This window comes from Schistocerca nitens, chromosome 7, assembly GCF_023898315.1.
Source record: "Schistocerca nitens isolate TAMUIC-IGC-003100 chromosome 7, iqSchNite1.1, whole genome shotgun sequence".
Classification (NCBI taxonomy): Eukaryota; Metazoa; Arthropoda; class Insecta; order Orthoptera; family Acrididae; genus Schistocerca; species Schistocerca nitens.
Window position 1 is genome coordinate 217,443,909 of NC_064620.1, and position 21,554 is coordinate 217,465,462.

At 41.5% G+C, this 21,554-nt stretch overlaps 1 protein-coding gene across 5 annotated transcripts in view; it reads left to right on the plus strand.

Moving 5' to 3' along the window:
• LOC126195432 (uncharacterized) overlaps nt 1-21,554 on the plus strand; it is a 455,740-nt gene that overhangs the window by 130,892 nt on the left and 303,294 nt on the right. For all 5 annotated transcript variants that reach the window (XM_049934050.1, XM_049934049.1, XM_049934046.1 and 2 more), the window contains exon 3: nt 9,901-9,952. In XM_049934050.1, the coding sequence (XP_049790007.1) occupies nt 9,939-9,952 (14 nt within the window). In that variant the 5' untranslated portion in view covers nt 9,901-9,938. The remainder of the gene's footprint in view (nt 1-9,900; nt 9,953-21,554) is intronic.

The following is a 21,554-nucleotide window of genomic DNA, read 5'->3' on the forward strand; positions in this document are numbered from 1 at the left end:
CGTCTTCTAATGTTGCTTCTTTCATTCTGAGAGCCGACATCGGCTACGAAGCACTACGGACACTCGCTGAATGTGTACTGTGCATTCCCGTTTCGACATGCAGGAATAGGATGGGTCAGGAAACGCTCCAAGCTTGTGTGAAGATTTCAACTGAAGAGGCCAACAAGCCAACAGAAAGTTTTATTGATGACGTCATCAAGAGATATGCTGTAAAAAAGCCTCGACGTATTATTTTGATGTAAATGTGAGTCTTTTACATGCAATAAAATTGTTTTATTATTTAATATAATTAACTTAGGCGTAACCTAACAGCTCAGTACTTAACCTACATATTATTTAATTATATATTAGCTATTCATGAAAAATTTTAAATATTAATAGCGCTGCTACGTCTTTAGAACGCTATCACTTAAATTTTAAGCCTATAACTTTGTCCTCTTCCCCCATCAAGCTATATATCCCCCCTGGCGGAAAGTGGCTGTATTCATCACTGGTGGCACAAGCCTTTGGTATATTTCTTGAGGTATGTAACAGCAAGCAGTTTCTACATCTACTGCAAAGTAAATATCACACAATGAGCTTTCTAGTGAGACACTCGGACGAAAGGAAGACCTCAAAGTAATTCAGGATTTTGCAGGCGTTCTTGTCACGAAAAATTATTGAAAAAGTTTAACGAACATACATTTGCAACTGTCTGTGGAACAGTGTGCTGTCACAAACGTCAGGACATAAAGACAACAGAAATCAGAACTCGTATGGAAGTACACACTTATTTCATTCTTGCTAGGTATCGTTATTTGATGGTTTAATAAGTCGGGTGATGCTGAGGGAATTAGATTAGGAAATGAGACAATTAAAGTAGTAAGTGAGTTTTGCTATTTGGAGAGCAAAATAACTGATGATGGTCGAAGTAGGGAGGATATAAAATGTAGACTGACAATGGCAAGGAAAGCGTTTCTGAAGAAGAGATATTTGTTAACATCGAGTATAGATTTAAGCCTCAGGAAGTCGTTTCTGAAAGTATTTGTATGGAGTGTAGTCATGTATGGAAGTGAAACATGGACGATAAATACACTGTAGTTTGGACAAGAAGAGAATAGAAGCTTTCGAAATGTGGTGCTACAGAAAAATGCTGAAGATTAGATGGGTAGATCACATAACTAATGAGGAAGTATTGAATAGAATTGGGGAGAGGAGGAGTTTGTGGCACAACTTGACAAGAAGAAGGGACTGGTTGATAGGACATGTTGTGAGGCATCAAGGGATCACAAATTTAGAATTGGAGGGCAGCATGGAGGGTAAAAATCGCAGAGGGAGACGAAGAGATGAATACACTAAGCAGATTCAGAAGGATGTAGGTTGCAGTAAGTACTGGGAGATGAAAAAGCTTGCACAGGATAGGGTAGCATGGAGAGCTGCGTCAAACCAGTCTCAGGATTGAAGACCACAACAACGACAATATGTTTTACGCAAAGTCTAACAACACAGCAGTCGGACTAGGAGGGGTGAGTTCTAAGACCATTGGGTCAAAGCACTTTATCGTTTGCTCTGAAATCTGATAACATATGAGATTTAGTGCCATGAACATACATCTCACATTAGGATCATGAAGAGGGCAGAAATCGAGACATGTTCAAAAGCATATAGTCATTCACCCATCACTCCATTTGCGATTGTAATAGAAAGGGAATGAATATCAGTGATACAAGCGACAATTTACTAAACGCCATATAACGGCTTATAGAGAATGTATGTAGATGTGATTTGAAATGAGATGTATGTGGCACTGAGATGAAAAAAAACATTTAGCGTAACGAAAAATGAAGCAGAAAAATTCGACATGCAGGTATGTAAACATCTGGGTGAAGATGAACCGAGGCGATGAAAGACAATTATCCAAAATAACAGAAGATGAATTGGGCATACATACCATAGTGCTTATATACAGCAAATCAGCAAATTTTGATACAGTAATATAAGTAATTTACAGACATCAAAATTTTTAATATAATCAATTGTGTTATTCATTGCATCAGGAAACCGCCGAAACTACCACAATAAGACCCGTTGTGAAGAACGGTATGCTGGCTGCTCAACATTAACAATTTGAAGATGGAACCTCTCCCCAACTGTGAGGAGAGTCCGTGCTTCTGCCATGAGTGGTGTGTATTCTGTTAAATATTGTCCATGTTCTGCGCCATTGGTCAGAGGCAGGAGATTTCTTTCTTACACATAGCAAGTTCTGGCAATGTGGAGGGCAAGCCTCTGTCCTGTCTCCTTCCCATGAGTCTGTAAGGTCCAACTGAGACATATGCAGTTCTATGGTTGTTTTCTTGGATGGTTTTCTTGATCGAAGCCGGTTTCTTTGTAGGATAACCGCATCTTGATGTGTTTCCTTCAAAGAGGGTGTTTGCATGGGAAATCTTTTCCTACCCTGATTGCAGATGGTCATGATATTGGGAATTTACTGTTATTACTTACACTGCATTCCACATGCTAGTTTAGGATTGTCAAGAGATTGAGCATTCAGGTAAAGCAATGGTACAGAGGATCGAAATCAGTGAATTTTGCCTCTAATCAGTTCGTTTAATACATATGTAGGATTCTGCAATATTAATTTCCATATAGTTTACCACTTTAGCAAACGAACAGCCATTAAATAGTTTTGTTCCAACATTTATAACCTTATATATATATATATATATATATATATATATATATATATATATATATATATATATATATAGTCATCAGTCTTCCGACTGGTTTGATGCGACCTGCGACGACACGAATTTATCTCCTGTGCCAACCTTTTTATCAGAAATTCCATGCAAGCAGAGTTTACAGATGGGATATATAAGGCTATTAGTGCTCCAGTTGGTTTGAATGTAATGCAAACCGATTTTAAAGTATATTAAAAAGATTTATATGGAAAATATTGCAGAGCGGTGAGTGGGGTTGATGTAGAAAGAGAAAAATGTTAATATTTTAACGATAGACATCTATTTTCCAGGGTTAACAAAGTAGAAAAATATACGTAACACTGTATAAAGGTTGTATCAATATATATATTATAATAAATAATATTTTTACAAGTTGCAGTATGTTTTATTCCATCATACATATTTCATTTTGAGACTTAGCAGGTCATTTGTTAAAGAGAGAGAGTCTTAACGGTTCATACACTTACGTCACTGAGCCTGTACAGTCCAGCTGTTGCTATGTCAAGGAGAATTAGCAGCACCTTTGGGTTTCATATCTACTGGCGTCTTAGATTTTACAAGTTGCATTCTTGGATTCTGTACTTCGCACAGCTGACCTACTTCTAATGTGATATCAGGGAAAATCCCAGTAGGATAAGTGAGACGTGTCCACTACTGAGGATTGTCTTCTTAGATTCTATTACTCAGTGCAAGTGACCTGGAAAACATGCAGACTGTCCTAGTATTTCCAGGCTCACAACCTTGGATTCTATACTTGGCACAATTGGGCTTGTGTAAGTCCAGTAGTATTTTGAATTTCAGGTTTTAAAGCTGACAGAATTGCACATTCAACACTCATTCTCTTGGTAAAGTGTTAAAGCATACAGAAAACAGCAACGCAGGCTTCGACATACGTAATACGTGAAATGGTTTTGGCACAAAAATTCACGGATTTTCAATAAGAAATTTACAATGTGTTACAGCTTTACTGGCAATTTGTTATAAATTTTGTTTGTAATATGGGGTAATTTGTTACCATTCCTACTGTAACATGGGTCAGTTTCTTACAATTCTGCAGTAACATGTTATAATTTTGCTGTTACGAGTCATACCAATGTATGGGCTGATTTATTACAATTCTGCTATAGCATTGGGCATGAAGAATGGTGTTTAATGTACCATCTACATGGAGGCCATGGGAGATAACACTTATGTGGGAGTATTTATAGGTAGTGATCTTGTTGAAGGAACGACGTCGATGTTTGTGCAAAATGGCTCTGAGCACTATTGGACTTAACTGCTGTGGTCATCAGTCCCCTAGAACTTAGAACTACTTAAACCTAACTTACCTAACGACATCACACACATCCATGCCCGAGGCAGGATTCGAACCTGCGACCGTAGCGGTCACGCGGCTCCAGACAGTAGCGCCTAGAACCGCACGGCCTCGATGTTTGTCAGAAATTACTTACAAGTCCTATAGAAACATCCGATTGTATAATGCATTTATAGATGTGTCTCAAGCAGACCACTGCAACAATTCCGTTTTCAACCGGAACTTTTTTCATTGACATTTATGTGGAAACTTCAGATGTCCTGTGTACAACTTAAAACAATTAATGGAGCATGAATCCTTAGCTGCACCAGTTCTATGGGGGACTAGACACGTGAAAAGATCTGTTGTTGCACATATTAATATTGGGCAAAATTCCAAACACGAAATTATTGATACTCTTGAAGTTTGCGCTTTGATTACTTTCAAAAAATGGCTCTGAGCACTACGGGACTTAACTGCTGAGGTCATCAGTCCCCTAGAACTTAGAACTACTTAAACCTAACTAACCTAAGGACATCACACACATCCATGCCCTAGGCAGGATTCGAACCTGCGTAGTGGTCGCGCGGTTCCAGACTGTAGCGCCTAGAACCGCTCGGCCACTCCTGATTACTTTCAACAGAAGCTATATTCTCTTCACTTGTGGTAATAATGCTATCCATCTAGAACCCACATTGGATACGATTACTAACAAATTTTGATCACACCAAAGCCTACCTACAGCAAAAATCAATGTTAGTTAAAGAGTGTATCCGAATCTATGGTATGAATCTACTACTAGAGCTAGTTGGGAATATATTTTGAATCTATGGCATGAATCAACTGCCGTAATATTACCAAATATGACAAGGAACTTAGTATTTGAATCTATGGAATGAAGGTACTTTACCAGCTGCGCCACACCAAACGCACAGATTTAAGAACTTTTATTAAGTATTATCCTGCACAAGCGTCCTTATAATTGGCTGTAGTATAAGACTCAAATCGTGCTACAGTAGTTTTAAGAGCTCGTGTTGGTGTCTTGGCCATCATATTAATATGACCTAAACATATCTTGGACACTACTGAACTTCAGTTCTGCACCACAATTTATGGGAAATGTGTAAACGTGTGGCGCCCGATGCCTCTGGAAACCTGAAAGAATCCTCTGTAGCACAGCTTGTCTGAATACTCGATCTGCTAACAATCCCATGCAGAGCGCAGTGTAAGTCATAACAGCAGACTCCCACTATTACGACTGTCCACAAACTTGACTAGTAAAAGACTTCTCTCACACCCTTCTTGAAGGAAACACGCCTGCATTCATCGGAAATGATTTAGAAATCCTATGCAAAGATCCTATGTATACTCCACGCTTATTAATGCATATCCTGCAGACCAATGCAACTATCCCTTCTAATTTCAGCACTTCTCCCTTGGAATATCTTTTATGGGTCGATTTTGACATGAAACTCGCTGATTTCGATGGAAAATTGACTGATTTGCTGTACGTACGCACCATAGTGTGTGTGGTCCATTTCCTCTTCTGTTGTTTTGATAGTTTTCGTCATTCGTTTAGGCTTATCTCCAACCTGTTGTTCACATACCTTTTTCTTAAATCTTGCTGGTTCACTTTTCGTTGCGCTAACCATGATTTTTCCGAAGACGGTGTTGTTTTTGCAAGCATTAAGGTGATATTGTGTGTGTTCGTCTCAGTGTCGCTACAACTTTCTATTTCATTTCAGTTCAGAAAAAATCTACATACATGCTCTAAAAGCCACCTTATGGGCGCTTAGTGGCTTGTAGCTTGTATTACTGACATTAATTCCCTTTCTGTTCCACTCGCAAGTGGAGCGATAGGTGAATGACTATGTGCTTCTGCATGAACCACGATTTATGCTGTCTTCATGGTCATTATGTGAGATGTACATTCGCCTCAGTAAATCTCAGAGCTTTTCAGATTTCAGTAAAAACGATTAAATGCTGTGACCGGTGGTCTTAGCTCCCATCCTCATAGCGTAGTCATTGTCTTGCACCACCGTATCGTCAGACATGGCGAAAAATATATCAAACCATCAAATAACGATACTATAGTGATGGTGGAATGAGTGTATACATCTGTATGTTTTTCTGATTTTTGTTGTCTTTGAAGTCCTTACGTTAGATGTGCGTTAGTGGCTGTACATCGTTCTGCAGACAGTTGCAAATGTATGTTCTTCGAACTTTCTGAATAATTTTTCATGACAAGAATGCCTGGACACTTCTGAATTGCTTCGATAGCTTCCTGTCGTCCCAGTGCCTCACTAGGAAGTTCATCGCGTTAATTTATAAAAAAGTACGTTGAGAAACAGCTGCTGTGGAAGGTGCATTTTGTCCTCTTTCGAATTTTTTTCGTAACCATTTGATGTCTCGTACCTCAAGAAAACTACCAAGGGTTTATGTCATGCAGAATCGATGATGTATTGGGTGTCTTAAATTGGCAGAATATGTGGAATTCGTTGACGTTGATGTAAAGTAAGAATAAAAGGGGAATGCTCTCGGATAGGGCAATAACATGCGCTGGTAACTGACGAGATCAGGTGGCGTTTCACTCGGGCTACCGGTGTTGATTGGTGGTTCTCCACAGGTCTCACTGTCACGAGCGGCTGACACAGTATGCTGTTCCAGATAGTCTGACATACACTATGTGATCAAAAGTATCCGGACATCTCTAAAAACATAATTTTTTCATATTAGGTGCGTTGTGCTGCCACCTACTGCCAGGTACTCCATATCAGCGACCTCAGTAGTCATTAGACATCGTGAGAGAATAGAATGGGGCGCTCCGCAGAACTGACGGTCTTCGAACGTGTTCAGGTGATTCTGTGTCACTTGTGTGATACGTCTGTTCGCGAGATTTCCACACTCCTAAACATCCCTAGGTACACTGTTTCCGATGTGATGGTGAAGTGGAAATGTGAAGGGACACGTACAGCACAAAAGCGTACAGGCCGACCTCTTCTGTTGACTGACACAGACCGATTGAACATTGGAAAAACGCTGTGTGGACTGTCCAATCACGGTACACAATGTGGCGATCCGATGACAGGGTGTGGGTATGGTGAATGCCCGGCGAACGCCATCTGCCTGCGTGTATAGTGCCAACAGTAAAATTCGGAGGCGGTGCTGTTATGGTGTGGTCGTGTTTTTCATGGAGGGGACTCACATCCCTTATTGGTTTTCGTGGCACTATCACAGCACAGGCCTACTTTGATGTTTTAAGCACCTTCTTGCTTCCCCCTGTTGAAGGGCAATTCGGGGATGGCGATTGTATCTTTCAACACGATCGAGCACCTGTTCAAAATGCACGGCCTGTGGTGGAGTGGTTGCACGACAATAACATCCCTGTAATGGACTGGCCTGCACAGAGTCCTGATCCGAATCCTATAGAACACCTTAGGGATGTTTTGGAACGCCGACTTCGTGCCAGGCCTGACCGACCGACATCGATACCTCTCCTCAGTGCAGCACTCCGTGAAGAATGGGCTGCCGATACTGCGAAAGTGGAATCCGTCATCAAGGCTAAGGGACATCTTATTGAATTACAGCATTACCGATGTAGGTCGCCACGAACTTGTAAGTCATTTTCAGCCAGGTGTCCGGATACTTTTAATCGCATAGTGTATATCTTCACTGTGTGGAGAGTGCTATCTCGCATCATCTACCACTGGCCGCCGTTGGGGCACTCAATCAGGTACCGCCTCTGCATCTTTCCAAAGAATGGGGTTACATTCTGCTGATGGTGACAGAGGAGTTCTTTAGTCTTGGAATGTGTCGTGCAATTACGCTTTTGAACTCTTCTCTCGTAATATGGTATTCTTTTATCCACCTTATCTGTTTGTATCTTTGTTTATGGTTACCGTTCTATTTGTAAATTACACTACTGCCCATTAAAACTTCTACATCAACAAGAAATACAGGTGATAAATGGGTAGTCATTGGACAAATATATTACACTAGAACTGACATGTGATTAAATTTTCACGTAATTTGGGTGCGTAGATCCTGAGAAATCAGTACCCAGAACAACCACCTTGATACGCCTGGGCATTGAGTCAAACAGAGCTTGGATGGCGTGTACAGGTACAGCTGCCCATGCAGCTTCAACACGATACCACAGTTCATCAAGAGTAGTGACTGGCGTATTGTGACGAGCCAGTTGCTAGGCCACCATTGACCAGACGTTTTCAGTTGGTGAGAGATCTGGAGAATGTGCTGGCCAGGGCAGCAGTCGAACATTTTCTGTGTCCAGAAAGGCCCGTACAGGACCTGCAACATGCGGTCGTGCATTATCTTTCTGAAATTTATGATTTCGCAGGGATCGAATGAAGGGTTGAGCTACGGTTCGTAACACATCTGAAATGTAACGTCCACTGTTCAAAGCGCCGTCATTGAGAACAAGAGGTGACCGAGACGTGTAACCAATGGCACCCCATACCATCACGCCGGGAGATACGCCAGTATGGCGATGACGAATACATGCTTCACTTCGATGTCGCCAAACACGGATGCGAACATCATGATGCTGTAAACAGAACCTGGATTCATCCAAAAAAAATGAAATTTTGCCATTCGTGCACCCAGGTTCGTCGTTGAGTACACCATCGCAGGCGCTCCTGTCTGTGATGCAGTGTCAAGGGTAACCGCAGCCATAGTCTCCGAGCTGATAGTCCATGCTGCTGCAAACGTCGTCGAACTGTTCGTGCAGATGGTTGTAGTCTTGCAAACGTCCCCATCTGTTGAATGAGGGATCGAGACGTGGCTGCACGATCCGTTATAGCCATACGGATAAGATGCCTGTCATCTTGACTGCTAGTGATACGAGGTCGTTGGGATCCAGCACGGCGTTCCGTATTACCCTCCTGAACCTACCGATTCCATATTCTGCTAATAGTCATTGGATCTCGACCAACGCGAGCAGCAATGTCGCGATATGATGAACCGCAATTGTGATAGGCTACAATTCGACCTTTATCAAAGTCGGAAACGTGATGGTATGCATTTCTCCTCCTTACACGAGGCATCAAAACAATGTTTCACCAGGCAAAGCCGGTCAGCTGCTGTTTGTGTATGAGAAATCGGTTGGAAACTTTCCTCATGTCAGCATGTTGTAGGTGCCGACACCGGCGCCAACCTTGTGTGAATACTCTGAAAAGCTAATAATTTGCATATCACAGCATCTTCTTCCTGTCGGTTAAATTTCGCGCCTGTAGCACGTCATCTTCGCGGTACAGCAATTTTAATGGCCAGTAGTGTAGTAATAGCTATAACAAGTCATATGTTTTTGGCTTGTGTAGTACCTCAAGTACATACGGCAAGAGTAAGCCATTAACGCTTGTTTTTCCATGGGCAACAGGTGAAGAGTTGAAATGGATGTGTGGACGCAAAACAGTTAGTCTATACTGACAGGGGTAGCCCATTTAGTAGTGCAGTTACGACTGTGCAGAAAACATCAGGTCGTAAAGTTTGAGGTGTGTTTGAGTGAAGACTGTTCAACGCCAGGAAAAAGCAACCAACACATTGATGTGTGTACATATTAAGGTACCACGTACAAAAATATCTGCACTTACACTCATTTCACCCTGTATAAATATCGTTATTGCACCCTCATCATGACAGTTTGTTGGTACAGATTTGCGTCAAAATATGTGTAACATTCGAACTTGATAATTGTTTCATTCGTAGTAAACTCTTGGTAAATTTTATAGCAATTGTTTGTAGTTATGAAATGTGTTTATTGTTTAGTTTTGTGCCTCATATTGAAATTATCATATATTTATTTGAGAAACAAAAACAGGTTTCTGTTCTGTGGTCATATCTAGTTTGTTTTATTTCTGTTTACAGACTGCAAAGCTTTCAGAAACTTCTGCTACATCTTCGACATGTACCCTCACAAGTAAGTATAAAGTCATTTGCTTTAATTATTTACCACTTATATATCCATATTACATAATGGCTGAGGAGGATGGTGCTCGTTAAGCTGCGCTCTTGGTGATCAGAAAACTGAGCAGAAAATTTAACTATTTTTTTCAGTCATACAATTGATATATGAGCTTTATTTAAATGTCTTACACTTCATGAGATAAATCAGGAACTTCGATAATATATAACGAAAAGTACGAGATCCGAAATGTAATGCCAGATAAGGAGCATAAAGTCATTCGAGGCAAGAAGAAAAAGCAGTCAAAGCTGGAGAAAGAACAACATAAGTGGACTTGCAATAGTATTTATAGAATTTCGGTGAAGGGAGAGAGTTCCCCAAGACTTTTACTTTCCAAATCAGAGCGAAAGGAAGAGCAAAATACTTAAAACCCTATGCGTGTTGTAAAATACGCTTCCAAGACAAAAAAAGAGGCACCACGAAAGAATTATCCGAATGCAACAAAAATCAGTAGATGTGATAACATGTAGACCCAAACAAATAATTAAAATTTCAGAAAAATTGGATGATTTATTCAGGAGAAAGAGCTTCACAAACCGAGCAAGTCAGTAATGCGTTGGTCCACTTCTGATTCATGCAAGCGATTATTCGGCTTGGCATTAGTTGGTGGAGTTGTTGGGTGTCCTCCTGAGGTGTATCGTGCCAAATTTGTCCAATTGGCGCGCCAGATCGTCAAAATCCCGAGATAGTTGGAGGACCCTGCCTATAATGCTCCGAACGTTCTCAATTGTGGGGAGATCCAGTGACCTTGCTGGCCTAGGTAGAATCTGGCAAGCACGCAGCAAGCAGTTGAAACTATCGCCGTCTGTGGACGAGTATTATCTTGCTGAAATGTAGGGGGTGGCTTGCCAGGAAGGGCTTCAAAGTGGGAGTTTCGTCGACGTACCGCTGTGCTGTAAAGGTGCTGCAGACGACAGTCACAGGCGTACTGCTGTGAAAAGAAATGGCACTCACCTTCACTCCTGTTTGTGGGGCTGTACAGTGGGCGATAGTCAGTTTGGTAACTGACCGACTCCATGGCACCTCCAGACACGTCTTCGCTGGTCATCGAGACTCAGTTCGAAGTGGGACATCACTGAACACAGTTCTATTCCAGTTAATGAGTTTCAAGGCCAAATATGCCAAACAACACTGAAAATAAACTTATTGGTCTACAGTTCGGCGTAAGGGGCACCATGAACTTAGCCCCATTTCTGTGAACCAGCTATTAAGCGTTCTTGTGATCTCTGAAGCACCGATTGCATGTCGGATCGATGATAATGATGAATCCGGGGCTCTTAGTGCATCTCTGACGATTCTTCAATTCTATCGTCTCTCTAGGTCGACCGCTTCCTTCTTGATGCTGTGTTTGGCGATTATTTCCCCATTCCCAGCAATATCATCGAATAGCAGCATCGCTCGAGTGATTTGCTGATTGCTCTGACTGGCTTCTTTGAACCCAACCTCATGTCCTCTCTCAAATACTGACAATTGCTTATGTTGTTCATGCGCCTTTCCAATTGAGTACACGGAATGATTTCGCAAAGCCTTTATGAGCTGCTACCGACATGCACCCTGCTTAATGTCTGTACCTGCCACACAGTGAAATTATGCTGCAGCGTCACACATTCATCGATCAGTTGCCAAAGTTTGTAATTTTGTGTGTTCAATCGATCAATCGATACCTGTATGAAGTTTATCCCATAATGTCTCAACATATCACATATCCTTTTGTAATACAGCATCTCAGGCACATCCAATAGTAGGTATTTTCTGTTACTTCATACGATATTGATGCAATGAAGCAACACTTCTCTATTCAATGTATTTTTATTCAGCATGATTGACAACAACTCAGTAGCGAAAGACCACGGATTTGTCAAAACTACTCAGTCTAAGAGTAAACGATCCATGCTTATGGGCGCCGGCCGAAGTGGCCGTGCGGTTAAAGGCGCTGCAGTCTGGAACCGCAAGACCGCTACGGTCGCAGGTTCGAATCCTGCCTCGGGCATGGATGTTTGTGATGTCCTTAGGTTAGTTAGGTTTGACTAGTTCTAAGTTCTAGGGGACTAATGACCTCAGCAGTTGAGTCCCATAGTGCTCAGAGCCATTTGAACCATGCTTATGGGCGTCTTCTAAAGCCCAACATTCTGGCGCCAGTGTTTCCCACGCAGTCTCCCCCCCCCCCCTCACACACACACACACACACACACACATACACACACTCCTCGCAGTAGAGCAGAACTCTTGGAATGTACCGCTCTCGTCAGCTGCCCTGGTGTTAGGCTGCTGGTGGCTTCGGTATTTCTTGCTGAGCTGACGGTGGCACTGTGGTTGCTTGCCCAGACTCTCCACTTGTTTGCTGTGGCATTGCGGGTGTGGCTGTGTCATGTTCCTCACTAGATGTCAGCCTACGTCAACACACAGGCATAGCTCGTTCAGGTGACACCGTTTGTCGCTTGTCTTTATATTGTGTTTGTATTGTATGTTCATCACGTTTTAAAAGCTTGGATGGACCAGAGTACGGGGCTTCTAATAGCAGGCGCTCTGCATCCATCCTTAACTGCATGGCGAGCACGTTTTAGATCTCTGTGTACGAAAATCCTATGCTCCCCACGGCGTAATAGTAGTAGTAGTAGTAGTAGTAGTAGTAGCTTTATTCAACTGTAGATCTCTTTTTACAAGGATATAGGACATGTCAAAGTATTTGCAAATTTAGATCAATTTAAAATAAGCTGATTCGTATACACATATATTCACAGACTTCTAGTTAGAGGCAATCATTAGATTTACTCCTGGTATATAATACTTTTTTTTTTACAAATAACTTATTAAATAATGTAATGCCACGTTGTTCACTCATATCTCACTATCACTCACTGCACACACTATACACACATTGTTTCATAATACTTCACTCACTACACACACACACACACACACACACACACACACTCACTGGTGATCTCTGGGCCATTTTCTGTACTCCAACTTTCCATTTGCTATCCTGAAAAGCTGAGTCAGCATCCCTCCATAATGAGTGACATGTTGAGCTCAGAAAGAGGAAGAGGTGTTGGTATTGTGCTATGCATAGCTTGGGGGGTAAGTATTTCTAGAAAGGAATAAAAGAAGGAAAAAAACATAGAGTGAAGGTGTTATGTGGAATGTTGGATATTTTATAATCATTATTATTATTATTTATTTGTATAACATTTTTTATCAAACCCCTACTCTGTTTTAGCTAAGTAATCCTTCAATGTATAAAATGTATTGCTAACAGGTACTTTTTAGCTGCCTTTTTAAATAAGTGTATTTTTGCAATTTCTTTAATCTCTTTTGGTAATTTATTGTAGTTTTATTCATTGGTAGAAAATGCTGTTTTGAGTTTTATGTTTACTTTTTCTTGGTAAATGTAAGTTGAGTCTATCTCTTGTTGCATGGTCATGGACAGAGCTGTTTGTGCAGTAATTACAATGTTATTTTTGATGACTGGTAAATGTATTCACATGGAGCAGTTAAAATCCCTGGTGTTCTGAACAGATCTTTACAATGAGTTCGACTAGTCTTATGGCTCTTTTCTGGAGTTCGAAAATCGTGTTCATATTTTGTGCATTTGTTCCCCAAAAAAGAATGCCATAGCTAAGAACTGAGTGTACATATGAATAATATGTAACTAAATGCCGGCGAAGGGCATGGGTCGGATATCTTGGCCTTTAGTTGCTGTGGTAAATACGGCAGTTCTGTGTGTCTCGCTATTTGTTGCGTGCTGTCGACGCCCCCGTATCTGGCTTACACAAAATACAGAGACCCTATAAGACTGGGCGCCGTTGCTGAAGTTATAATGAATCATCCTCCTCTAACATTACCATTTTTTATAGATATAATCCATACAATGCATACTGTCGATTCTTACATAGGTTAAAATTATATCAGCTGTTTCATTAAAAGAATTCATATGATTTTGTATACAATGTATTATATTTCAGGCTAAAATGTATAGAAAAGAAATTGTGTTACAATCGATATGTACTGACAGTTAAAATAACTCTTTTTTTTAGAAATATTTGAAATTACGAAATTTCTAGCATACTTAAAATTCATATTATTAATTGCACAATCTAATGCTAATTATTAAATTTATTTCTAGATTGGTTTACAAAATAATGATATATTTTAGCCAAGATTCGTCTTTGGTAAAGAAAGTTTGTAAACCCTTTCGCTTCGTAAACTCTTTAGAATAATGTGAGTACCGCAGAATGTAAGTAGTGGTGGGCATGCCTCTGATGGAAGTAGACGTTTTCTAAGTTTGTCACCACCAATGTAACTATTGTTTTTTTTAAATGGGGAAAATGTAAAAACCTTGTGATGTTGAAAGATGTGACAAAGAATAAAATTCAAGAATAATACATGCAAATCATCATCAATTATTTAGTCATCGAGAACCTACAAAATCGAAATATCAGCTGCAAGAATGTGCCCCTAGGCAAGACTTTGAGCCATCGACAACAACAACGAGATAATGAAGATAAGAAAAAAGTTATTCTTTTGCATATCTTACGCCTCTCGAAGCTTTCAAAATTTGTGCAAAGACAGAGAATTTTAATAGTGATATGTGGGAGGGTAAGATTACGAAGTCCAACCGTCTTTGTTACAAATGAGCGCAGCTTTCAAAGTCCTGTGTTTGTGGTCTTCCACCCCACTGCTTTCCATGTAGTAGCAGGTTGTTTGGTGGCACTGGAAACAACACGACTTGGACGGGTGCAGGAATAGGATTGATTCGAACTGTCGCCCATGATACATAGTAATGTGCAATGAACATATGAACAATGGTATCCATGTCGTCAAAAACGTTCATGTTACTGTCTGATAATTGGTACTTCCTCTGCCCACTTGTTTTATGTGCCTATCACAGTAAATATGTAGCGATATCATTCTGCTGACGGCAGTGGACCCACAGTATCTATATCTAGATGGAAGAACCTGCTTGTCGCCTCTGAAAACTCTGCCACATCCTTGTGCACATGTGTGCGCCCACCTTACATTGCTGACACGCTATGCATGTTCTCGTCCATTGGCGACAATATATCTTTATGCTGAGCCACAAGAACCTTCCTGTCAACTGTTTAATGCTTGTTTTTGCGCTCTGGTACGCTATATTATGAATACTATCAGAAACTGCTTCTCGTAACTTTTCCACCTCAAGAGGCTTGGTGCTGGTTTTGGACATATCACTCCAAATCATACCCTTAACCGCCAATAGTCGCACCTGATAAGCCTGTAACCATGCTGAACCATTTTGTAAATATTCCTGCAGCGTCTATCAGTAGCCTGTGCTGTGCTTAGTTGTTGTAATCAACTGTGCACGACGTAGCTTTAATTCGTGAGAAGAAATCAGCTACTACATTCTCTGCCCCTTTTATGTGCCTTATGTCTGTTGTGAACAGGCTGATAAACTCAAACTAGAGGAATATGTGATGGGTAACAACTATTCTTGTACATGCTAAAGGCAAACAAGATAGGTTTATGGTCCGTGAAGATTACGAAAGGTCTCGATGGATGGCCAGAAGCTTCGCACAGGTTTGTAAATGGCTAATAACTCCCAGTTGTAAGAACTCTACTTCGTTTGTGTCCCTGTGAGTTTACGAAAGAAAAAAACCAAGGGTTGAATGTTTTGCTACATATTGTTGGAGGGCTGCGCTGGTTGCTTGCTGGCTAGCATCTACCACCATCGCTAATGGTGTGTTGTGAATTGGAGGATAGTTTGACCTTTTTGAAGGTTTTTGGATTACAAGTGTACATGGCAGAGTGAATCGGCCCATCGTGTTGTTACCTGACAACGTTGTTGTCAGTAGTGCTTGAATGTCTGCTGCTAACGGTGGGTGTCAATGGTAAAAATTCACAACCCCTAGAAAACTGTTGATAATCTGTGAGGCGCCGTATTCCCTTCATTACGTCAATCTTTTGATGGACAAATACTGGCTGCTGAAGCAGCATGTCCACGGAATATTACTTGCTTCTGTTGCAGAGCACACTTTGCTACATTGAATGTTATACTGCATTTGCATATCATGTCGAACACCATTCTGAGGTGTTCGTCGTGCCAAGCCATTATCTTGGAACATACCAGCATGCAATTTGAGATACACAAAGCAGAAATTGAGTCCTTTTAATAATTTGTGGATGAACCTTTGCCATTGACAAATGTAGGGATGTAGAGGCTTATCTCACTAGGGGTAAAATAGATACTGCTTCCAGGAAAATGAAAGAGATCTTTGGAGAAAGGAGAACCACTTGCATGAATATCAAGAGCTCAGATGGAAACCCAGTTCTAAGCAAAGAAGGAAAAGCAGAAAGGTGGAAGGAGTATATAGAGGATCTATACAAGATCGCTGTACTTGAGGACAATATTATGGAAATGGAAGAGGATGTAGATGAAGATGAAATGGGAGATATGATACTGTGTAAAGAGTATGACAGAGCACTGAAAGACCTGAGTCGAAACAAGGCCCCCAGAGAAGACAACATTCCATTAGAACTACTGACAGCCTTGGGAGAGCCAGTCCTGACAAAACTCTACCATCTGGTGAGCAAGATGTATGAGACAGGCGAAATACCGTCAGACTTCAAGAAGAATATAATAATTCCAATCCCAAAGAAAGCAGGTGTTGACAGATGTGAAAATTACCGAACTATCAGTTTAATAAGTCACAGCTGCAAAATACTAACGCCAATTCTTTACAGACGAATGGAAAAACTGATAGAAGCCGACCTCGGGGAAGATCAGTTTGGATTCTGTAGAAATGTTGGAACACGTGAGGCAATACTGACCCCACGACTTATCTTAGAAGAACGATTAAGGAAAGGCAAACCTACGTTTCTAGCATTTGTAGACTTAGAGAAAGCTTTTGATAATGTTGATTGGAATACTCTCAAATTCTGAGGGTGGCAGGGGTAAAATACAGGGAGCGAAAGGCTACTTACAATTTACACAGAAAACAGATGGCAGTTATAAGAGTCGAGGGGTATGAAAGGGAAGCAGTGGTTGGGAAGGGAGTGAGACAGGGTTGTAGCCTCTCCTCGATGTTATTCAATTTGTATATTGAGCAAGCAATAAAGGAAACGAAAGAACAGTTCGGAGAAGGTATTAAAATCCATGGAGAAGAAATAAAAACTTTGAGGTTCGCCGATGACATTGTAATTCTGTCAGAGACAGTAAAGGACTTGGAAGAGCAGCTGAACGGAATGGACAGTGTCTTGAATGGAGGATATAAGATGAACTTGAACAAAAGCGAAACGAGGATCATGGAATGTAGTCGAATTAAGTCGGGTGATGCTGAGGGAATTAGATTAGGAAATGAGACACTTAAAGTAGTAAAGGAGTTTTGCTATTTGGGGAGCAAAATAACTGACGATGGTCGAAGTAGAGAGGACATAAAATGTAGACTGGCAACGGCAATGAAAGCGTTTCTGAAGAAGAAAAATTTGTTAACATCGAGTATAGATTTAAATGTCAGGAAGTCGTTTCTGAAAGTATTTGTATGGAGTGTAGCCAAGTATGGAAGTGAAACGTGGACGATAAATAGTTTAGACAAGAAGAGAATAGAAGCTTTCGAAATGTGGTGCTACAGAAGAATGCTGAAGATTAGATGGGTAGATCACGTAACCAATGAGGATGTATTGAATAGAATTGGAGAGAAGAGGAGCTTGTGGCACAACTTGACTAGAAGAAGGGATCGGTTGGTAGGACATGTTCTGAGACATCGAGGGATCACCAATTTAGTATTGGAGGGCAGCGCGGAGGGTAAAAATCGTAGAGGGAGACCAAGAGATGAATTCACTGAGCAGATTCGGAAGGATGTAGGCTGCAGTAGGTACTGGGAGATGAAGAAGCTTGCACAGGATAGAATAGCATGGAGAGCTGCATCAAACCAGTCTCAGGACTGAAGACCACAATAACAACAACAACACCTTTGCCATATCTATGTGGTGCTCTTCAAACAGAATGGCATATGGAAATGTTCAAAAAGGTCAAACAGATTTACACAACAATCTTGGGTATGTCTTCTTCCACTACCAATATCTGATTGTAAGTTTTCTTACAATCAACCACGCTACAGACTATGGCAACTGCAAGTATGTTTGCGAAATGTCTTGTATTCGGTCCAGATAGTAGCCTGTATGATGTGTGTATTTAACGTGCGGTAATCTGTGCAGGGCCTCCAGGTGTCACCTTTCTTCTTGACCATATGCAGTGGTGAGGCTCATGGGCTGACTGATCTGCTTATAACCCCCACTTGCAGCATCTCTTCAAACTCCTCTTCTGATGCAGCAAAGCAGACAGATGCCAATCTTCTCGGCTACCAAAAGACTGGATGACCAGTGACATCTTAATATGGTGGGCAGTATCAGCAGCATTTTTCTCATCTGGTCCCCAACTTTTTGTCTGTTCGCCTATATATTTGAACTGCAGGGTAGACATATTGTTTTCGCTGTGCTTTAACCTACAGAACCTGTTATGACTTCCCTGTTCATTCTAATTTGTGCCTTATTAAGAAGCCGGCCGCAGTGACCGAGTGATTCTAGGCGGTTCAGTCTGCTACCGCGCGACCGCCTCGGGCATGGATGTGTGTGATGTCCTTAGGTTAGTTAGGTTTAAGTAATTCTAAGTTCTAGGGAACTGATGACCTCAGCTTGTTAAGTCCCATAGTGCTCAGAGCCATTTGAACCATATTAAGATTTATCTTTATTTATTGCTGGCTAATGAAGTCTGCACTTAATATGGGATCCACCATATCTGCAAGCATGACCCTCCACTTGCACTTCTTGCTGAAACCCAGGTACACTTCACTTCACAGTATCCATATGTTTATTATGGGCGAACTGTTGGTTGCCGTAAGATTCTTATCTTAGCTGACTGGTAACACACTCATGTCCGACCCTGATTCAACTAGATAGCAATGGTTGGCTTTTCTACATCTGCATCTACATCTACATTTATACTCCGCAAGCCACCCAACGGTGTGTGGCGGAGGGCACTTTACGTGCCTCTGTCATTACCTCCCTTTCCTGTTCCAGTCGCGTATGGTTCGCGGGAAGAACGACTGTCTGAAAGCCTCCGTGCGCGCTCGAATCTCTCTAATTTTACATTCGTGATCTCCTCGGGAGGTATAAGTAGGGGGAAGCAATATATTCGATACCTCATCCAGAAACGCACCCTCTCGAAACCTGGCGAGCAAGCTACACCGCGATGCAGAGCGCCTCTCTTGCAGAGTCTGCCACTTGAGTTTATTAAACATCTCCGTAACGCTATCACGGTTACCAAATAACCCTGTGACGAAACGCGCCGCTCTTCTTTGGATCTTCTCTACCTCCTCCGTCAACCCGATCTGGTACGGATCCCACACTGATGAGCAATACTCAAGTGTAGGTCGAACGAGTGTTTTGTAAGCCACCTCCTTTGTTGATGGACTACATTTTCTAAGCACTCTCCCAATGAATCTCAACCTGGTACCCGCCTTACCAACAATTAATTTTATATGATCATTCCACTTCAAATCGTTCCGCACGCATACTCCCAGATATTTTACAGAAGTAACTGCTACCAGTGTTTGTTCCGCTATCATATAATCATACAATAAAGGATCCTTCTTTCTGTGTATTCGCAATACATTACATTTGTCTATATTAAGGGACAGTTGCCACTCCCTGCACCAAGTGCCTATCCGCTGCAGATCTTCCTGCATTTCGCTACAATTTTCTAATGCTGCAACTTCTCTGTATACTACAGCATCATCCGCCGCGAAAAGCCGCATGGAACTTCCGACACTATCTACTAGGTCATTTATATATATTGTGAAAAGCAATGGTCCCATAACACTCCCCTGTGGCACGCCAGAGGTTACTTTAACGTCTGTAGACGTCTCTCCATCGATAACAACATGCTGTGTTCTGTTTGCTAAAAACTCTTCAATCCAGCCACACAGCTGGTCTGATATTCCGTAGGCTCTTACTTTGTTTATCAGGCGACAGTGCGGAACTGTATCGAACGCCTTCCGGAAGTCAAGAAAAATAGCATCTACCTGGGAGCCTGTATCTAATATTTTCTGGGTCTCATGAACAAATAAAGCGAGTTGGGTCTCACACGATCGCTGTTTCCGGAATCCATGTTGATTCCTACATAGTAGATTCTGGGTTTCCAAAAACGACATGATACTCGAGCAAAAAACATGTTCTAAAATTCTACAACAGATCGACGTCAGAGATATAGGTCTATAGTTTTGCGCATCTGCTCGACGACCCTTCTTGAAGACTGGGACTACCTGTGCTCTTTTCCAATCATTTGGAACCCTCCGTTCCTCTAGAGACTTGCCGTGCACGGCTGTTAGAAGGGGGGCAAGTTCTTTCGCGTACTCTGTGTAGAATCGAATTGGTATCCCGTCAGGTCCAGTGGACTTTCCTCCGTTGAGTGATTCCAGTTGCTTTTCTATTCCTTGGACACTTATTTCGAGGTCAGCCATTTTTTCGTTTGTGCGAGGATTTAGAGAAGGAACTGCAGTGCGGTCTTCCTCTGTGAAACAGCTTTGGAAAAAGGTGTTTAGTATTTCAGCTTTACGCGTGTCATCCTCTGTTTCAATGCCATCATCATCCCGGAGTGTCTGGATATGCTGTTTCGAGCCACTTACTGATTTAACGTAAGACCAGAACTTCCTAGGATTTTCTGTCAAGTCGGTACATAGAATTTTACTTTCGAATTCACTGAACGCTTCACGAATAGCCCTCCTTACGCTAACTTTGACGTCGTTTAGCTTCTGTTTGTCTGAGAGGTTTTGGCTGCGTTTAAACTTGGAGTGAAGCTCTCTTTGCTTTCGCAGTAGTTTCCTATCTTTGTTGTTGTACCACGGTGGGTTTTTCCCGTCCCTCACAGTTTTACTCGGCACGTACCTGTCTAAGACGCATTTTACGATTGCCTTGAACTTTTTACATAAACACTCAACATTGTCAGTGTCGGAACAGAAATTTTCGTTTTGATCTGTTAGGTAGTCTGAAATCTGCCTTCTATTACTCTTGCTAAACAGATAAACCTTCCTTCTTTTTTATTATATTCCTATTAACTTCCATATCCAGGGATGCTGCAACGGCCTTATGATCACTGATTCCCTGTTCTGCGCTTACAGAGTCGAAAAGTTCGGGTCTGTTTGTTATCAGTAGGTCCAAGATGTTATCTCCACGAGTCGGTTCTCTGTTTAATTGCTCGAGGTAATTTTCGGATAGTGCACTCAGTATAATGTCACTCGATGCTCTGTCCCTACCACCCGTCCTAAACATCTGAGTGTCCCAGTCTATATCTGGTAAATTGTAATCTCCACCTAAGACTATAACATGCTGCGAAAATTTATGTGACATGTATTCCAAATTTTCTCTCAGTTGTTCTGCCACTAATGCTGCTGAGTCGGGAGGTCGGTAAAAGGAGCCAATTATTAACCTAGCTCGGTTGTTGAGTGTAACCTCCACCCATAATAATTCACAGGAACTATCCACTTCTACTTCACTACAGGATAAACTACTACTAACAGCGACG